Below are 6906 nucleotides of genomic sequence, written 5' to 3'. Positions count from 1 at the left end.
ATTGGTGCTCCTAAATTTATTATAGATACTATTAGACATGGTTATATTTTACCTTTCTATTCCAATCCTATATCGATTTGTTTATCTAATAATTTATCAGCTCTAAATAATGCAGATTTTGTAAAATCGGCTATTAACGATTTATTAGCTAGAGGTTTAATTGTGAAGACATTAGATATTCCATTTGTTGTGAATCCTTTAACTGTTGCTGTTCAGTCAAACAACAAAAAGCGGTTAATTTTAGATTTGAGAGAGATAAACAGACATTTATGGAAGCAGAGTGTAAAATTTGAAGATATGCGTATTGCAAAACATTATATAAATGCACATTCATATATTTTTAAGTATGACGTTCATTCTGCATATCATCACGTCGATATCTTCCCGCCTCACACTAAATATCTAGGTTTTGCATGGGAATTTAACGGTGTTAAAAAATATTTTAAATTTTTAGTATTACCGTTTGGTCTCAGTACGGCTTGTTACATATTTACAAAACTAACTAGACCACTTATTAAAAAGTGGAGAGGAGAAGGCAAGCAGATTATAATGTACTTGGACGATGGGCTTGGTGTGCATGATGATAAAGAATTGTGTATTGAAATGTCTATACAGGTTAAAAAAGACATAATAAGTAGCGGTTTTGTACCTAAAGCTGAAAAGTCTATGTGGACACCTACTAAAAATCTAACTTTTTTAGGTACTAATATTGATACAGATAAAAGCGTTTTTACTATTCCTGAAAATCGTATTGATAAGATAATGAGTACTATTTCAGACATTGATTTGTGTTTAACCAAAAGTGGTAAAGTATTTGTAAGGAAGGTAGCTTCCTTGGTAGGACAGATTATATCTACGTCTCCCGTTATAGGCAATATAGTATATTTAATGACTAAACATTTGTCTATTGCCATTAATAGTGTTCATTCATGGAACAGTTATATACATTTATCTGTAGAAAGTATTGATCAAATTAATTTTTGGAGGTTTAATTTACATAAAGCCAATGTTAAACCTTTTAAGACTGATGTTTCTTGGCAGACTATTGTATATAGTGATGCAAGTAATACGGGTTACGGTGGTTATATCGTGGAAAACCCATATAATATTGCTCATGGTATGTGGTTAGAATCTGAAGTTTCTACTAGTTCTACATGGAAGGAGTTGACTGCGGTGAAAAATGTATTTTTGTCGCTGATAGACTTTTTAAGTGACAAGAATGTAAAATGGTTTACTGACAATCAAAATGTTGTTAGCATTGTTAGTAAAGGGAGCACTAAATCAGTACTGCAAAAGTTAGCTTTAGACATTTTTAGCACATGTATTAAACACAATGTTAATATAGATATGGTATGGATCCCCCGTACTGAGAACGAGAGAGCTGATTATCTAAGTAGAATTATTGATTCAGATGATTGGGCTATTTCTGAATTTGTATTTCAGATAGTTGAATCCCTTTGGGGACCTCACGAGGTTGATTGGTTTGCCTCTGACGACAATTTTAAATTGCACGTTTTTTATTCCAGATTTTGGAATGAGAATTCATCAGGTGTTGATGCTTTCACGGTTGATTGGCGAGGGATCAACGGGTTATTTGTTCCACCTGTTTCTTTGATCCCTCGTGTATTGATGTATATGCGGCAGTGTAAAGCTGTTGGTACTTTAATTTTACCATACTGGCCCTCTGCCAGTTTTTGGCCAATGCTTTGTCCTTTTGGTGATGGGTTTATTTCTGAGGTGGTGGATTCTATAGATCTTCCTACTTACAAAAATGCTTATATAGCTGGTAAGAGTAAGAAGGCCATATTTGGCAATGTTGATTTAACTTTTCGCATGTTAGCGTTAAGGATGGATTTTTCATCCAGTTAGCTCATTTTGATGTGAGCATGTATCATAGATCTCTCTTGATCTTTTCTTACTTAGATCTCTTTTGATCTTTTCTTCATAGATCTCTCTTGATCTTTTCTTATAATATGTTATTTTATATGGATTTCTTGTGCGTTTGTAAATGGTGAACATTACAGTGACATTTTGATTGTAGTATTAGATGATTGTAATAATTTTAAATGATTTTCATTATTAATGTTTCCTTTCAATTACACATATATTTTTGCAGACTTTCGCTGGAGAATTGCAGAATCTACCTGTGTCTTTAGTTAGTAAAGTGAATTTACTTCCAGAATTACTTTCGGAATCTTGAGCAGCATCTACAACAAAAGGGTATTATCAAAGTTTTTTACGATGGAAAAAATGGGCTATTTTGAATGGAATTGAAAATTGTGATATTCTACCTGCGAAAGCATTTCACGTAGCTATATATTTAGCTGCTCTGACACAGTCGAGCAATACTGTTAGTCCAGTTGTGCAGGCGTTTTATTCTTTAAAGTGGATACATTCACTAATTGGATCTTTATGTTCACCGACTGATTCATCTTTAGTTATTAATGTGCTAGAAGGTGCGAAACGCAGTTTGGCTACTCCTACGAAGAAAACGGAACCCATTTCGGTGGAATTGCTGCATAAAATGTATGATGCCATGTTTTCTTTTGGTAATTTGTATAATCAACGTATAATTTGTGCATGTTTCACTGCATTTGCTGGTTTTTTAAGAGTTTCTGAGATGCTTAATATTAGATGAAGTGATATAGTTATTTTAGAGTGTTATATGTCAATTCTAATACAACATAGTAAAACAGATGTATATAGAGATGGAAATTCAGTTTTAATCGCTCGTACACATTCAAATAAGTGTCCAGTTAAAAACATGGAATTATATTTGCAGTGGGCTGATATTTCATGTGATTCTGATGAGTTTATTTTTCGAAATTTAACAAAATGTAAAGATGCATATGTTTTGCGTAAAGATAATACCCCTTTGTCGTATTCAAGGATGCGTGAGCTCTTTATTGAGGCTTTCAAGCCTTTTGTTCATAACATAAAGCGATATGGATTGCACAGTTTGAGGTCTGGGGGTGCTAGTGTTTGTGCTAATTTGGGTTTACCAGACCGCCTTTTTAAGAGGCACGGTAGATGGCGTTCTGAAACGGCCAAAGATGGTTATGTTAAGGATTCATTAGAAGATTTGCTTAAAGTTTCCAAAAATTAAGGCTTATAAATTATTGCTTTAATTTTGAATTCTTTTATTGCATGATATAAAACTTTCTTAAAATTTTCCCGTTCTTTGTGTTTCGGCCATCGGCTCTGTCGTGTGGTATTGCACTTTACTATTTCTTGTTATTATTATTATTATGAGAATAATATGTGGTTTTTGATATATCGGTATTAACGGAAGAAGAAATATAATTTCAATCGGTTGAATTTATGAATTAGTATGAAATTATTTTCTTCTGAATTGTCTGCCCATAGGTGGCGTTTTTAGGTTATGTGTTTCATCTGATTTGGCGGTTAAATCATTCGGCACGACAGGGTCCACTCGATCGGTCACGTTTATTTTTTATATTAGGGTTTTCATAGATTTTGTATCATGCATTAAAAGAGGTTATTTTGCTTTACATGTGTGGGTTCACTGAATGAACTATATTTATATATTTAATATAAGAGGACATTATAAAGATGTTTATATTATGTACATGAGATATATTATTAATTGGTAATTAAACCAGCCATCGGCTCTGTCGTGTGGTATTGCGCGGCCATCGGCTCTGTCGTGTGGTATTGCACTTTACTATTTCTTGTTATTATTATTATGAGAATAATATGTGGTTTTTTATATATGGGTATTAACGGAAGAAGAATGTGTGTCGTTGTGTTATTATGTTATGTGATACATTGTTGTGTTGGAACAGCACTGTAACAATGAAGGAGGAAATGAGGAGGGTTGGTTGGGAAGAAGTGGGGAGGAGTATGCAGAGCGCTAACAAACATGTCTACGCGACATGGGCTGTGATCATTGTTGAAGCATCAATGTAAGGGGCATTTAATATCTTAATAAAACTATTCTTATTTTAGATACTTTATATTGTTATCTGATATTTGACGAAAGATGTTGCCCTTTTGTGTAATTATGTAATACAAGTTACGATCATTTGAAAACAGCAAAATTTCCTTAAAATTACCAATTCAGGGGCAGCAACCCAACAACGGGTTGTCCCATTCATCTTAAAATTTCAGGGCAGATAGATCTTGACCAGATAAACAATTTTACCCCTTGTCAGATTTGCTCTAAATGCTTTGGTTTTTAGGTAATAACCAAAAACTGCATTTAACCTCCATCTTCTATTTTTAGCCGTGGCGGCCATCTTGGTTGGTTGGCCGGGTCAAAAAACACAAATTTTAAACTAGATACAACAATGATGATTGTGGCCAAGTTTGGAATAATTTGGCCCGATTTTTGTAAAAGATCATGGAGATTTACGAAAAATGGTTAAAAATTTACTATAAAGGGCAATAACTCCTAAAGGGGTCAACTGACCATTTTGGTCATGTTGACTTATTTGTAAATCTTACTTTGCTGAACATTATTGCTGTTTACAGTTTATCTCCATCTATAATAATAATCAAGATAATAACCAAAAAGAGCAAACATTTTCTTAAAATTACCAATTTAGGGGCAGCAACCCAACAATGGGTTGTCTGATTCATCTGAAAATTTCAGGGCAGATAGATCTTGATCTGATTAACAATTTTACATCATGTCAGATTTGCTCTAAATGCTTTGGTTTTTGAGTTATAAGCCAAAAACTGCATTTTACCCTTATGTTCTATTTTTAGCCATGGCGGCCATCTTGGTTTGTTGGCCGGGTCAAAAAACACAAATTTTAAACTACATACATCAATGATGATTGTGGCCAAGTTTGGTTAAATTTAACCCGGTAGTTTCAGAGGAGAAGATTTGTGTAAAAGATCATGGAGATTTACAAAAAATGGTTAAAAATTGACTATAAAGGGCAATAACTCCTAAAGGGATCAACTGACCATTTTGGTCATGTTGACTTATTTGTAAATCTTACTTTGCTAAACATTATTGCTGTTAACAGTTTATCTCCATCTATAATAATATTCAAGATAATAACCAAAAACAGCAAATGACAAATCCATATCTCCTTCCCCGCACTTGCAGTTAAATGGTCGTTCTCTTATTTATAAGGAAAAAGACAAAAGAAACAAGTCTAAATTATAACATTTCTCGTTGTTTCACAAATTGTCTTAATGTCTTTAAGGTTTAAGTCGATATTAACAAAAACAACAAATTGTCTTAGCAATCGTTAATTATATCTTAATACAAAAATGTTCTGTGTGATAAAATTTGTTATTCCTGTCACGTTAATTTGCATTCTTTTAACGGCATTTTTAAAATTGCCATATAACCGTGAGGTTTAGTTAGCTCTAAACCAATGCTTAACCGAACATTTCTTCTAAAAATGGCCTGTACAAATAGTCAGAAATATGACAGTTGTTATCCAATAGTATCAAATACGTTTCTATGTATGTTGATGTTTGTTTTGTTGCAGTTCGGTGTTTCAGTTCTTCCGTTGGTTTTCTCTCATAGTTGATGTGTTTCCGTCGGTTTTGATTCGTTGCCCAGATTTGCTTTTGCCTAATCGATTAATGACCACTATACTACTGTTGAATATATTAGACGCATAAGTTTCCTTTTTTTAATTTGTAATATTTTTTTAATCCCTTCATAGAAATTTAGGTTCTCAATGCTCTTCAACTTCGTACTTTATTTGGCATTTTAAACTGTTTTGGATACGAGCGTCACTGATGAGTCTTTAGTAGACGAAACGCGCGTCTGGCGTATATACTAAATTTAGTCCTGGTATCTATGATGAGTTTATTCATTATACGACTAACGATACAATGAGCTGAACATAACCACACTTGAACATAATTGGAACTTTTTAATAAAAGTTAGCTTCTAAATAAAAAAGACAAAATTATTTTTCTCCGATATGCATGTTTTGATTAATTATTTTGTAAGAGAACTTGTATATGTATACATTGATTTTATTTGACTTGAATAGATTAGGTTTATATTATGTGAATTTCATACGATATAAAAGGGAATGCATATTGTTAATAAGCTGCAAATAAGTCAATCAGTAAAAATTCATCAGGTTTGAAAGATTGGCTTTAAATCACTACATTTTTGACATTTCGATCTGTTGACAAAAAAAATCAAGACCAGAAAAACTCTTTTTTTATTGAAATTATTGTTAGTTTACTTTTTTTACCTGTTTTAAACTGAGTCTAATGGGTTTTCTCGGTTAATAACTTTTTCTGATATTTGAGCAAATAGTTATCAAAGGTACCAGGAAAGTCGTAAATTCCAAGTTTGCTGAGAGTTTGCTGACAATGCAATGGTTATTACCCGCAAACAAAATGGAAATGTTACAACAGTTTTGTAAGGACCCGAATTGTACTTTTTCCTTTTTTAAGAAATTTGCTGTTTGGAACAAATACCAAAATAAGAAAGTGTGGTATGATTACCGAAAGACAACAGTTATATGCACACAATTCAAATGAAGCAGATGCTAGAAATTATAGGCAACTGTAACGCATTTAAAAAGGAGGAAACCATGATTGCAGGAAAACTCTAGATACAATTGGATCGTTTTTAATATATCTCGACTATATATTCATTCGGTAAACACGTTGAATTCACGATCCCCTTGGTATACTTTCAGCTTTACAAATCGATCCTGTTATACTTTTATTTGCACTCACCCCCCCCCCCCCCCCCCCCTACCCTCATACTTTTCACAGAAACTTTAATAAAAATGCCACAACCTTTTGAAAACTATGTTAAAAAATCCAGATATCTTGTGTAAATGTCGAAAAGTAAATAGAAGTATGGCCACATTGTTCTTCCAACCGGTAGTAAACAGTTTGTCAAAGAGGTGCGTCTATTTGTCGTGCAATAACTCTTTCACATTGTCACTT

General features: G+C 33.0%; 1 protein-coding gene across 1 annotated transcript; it reads left to right on the top strand.

The window, feature by feature from the left end:
• Nucleotides 1-549: 549 nt before the first annotated feature.
• Nucleotides 550-1869, top strand: LOC134699035 (uncharacterized). The gene has a single exon (XM_063560722.1). The coding sequence runs from the start codon at nucleotides 550-552 to the stop codon at nucleotides 1867-1869; it is 1320 nt and encodes a 439-aa protein (XP_063416792.1).
• Nucleotides 1870-6906: the final 5037 nt, after the last annotated feature.

The sequence above is a fragment of the Mytilus trossulus genome, unplaced genomic scaffold, assembly GCF_036588685.1.
Source record: "Mytilus trossulus isolate FHL-02 unplaced genomic scaffold, PNRI_Mtr1.1.1.hap1 h1tg000024l__unscaffolded, whole genome shotgun sequence".
Lineage (NCBI taxonomy): Eukaryota > Metazoa > Mollusca > Bivalvia > Mytilida > Mytilidae > Mytilus > Mytilus trossulus.
Note: the sequence above shows the minus strand (reverse complement) of the source record. Positions and strands in the feature narration are given on the sequence as shown.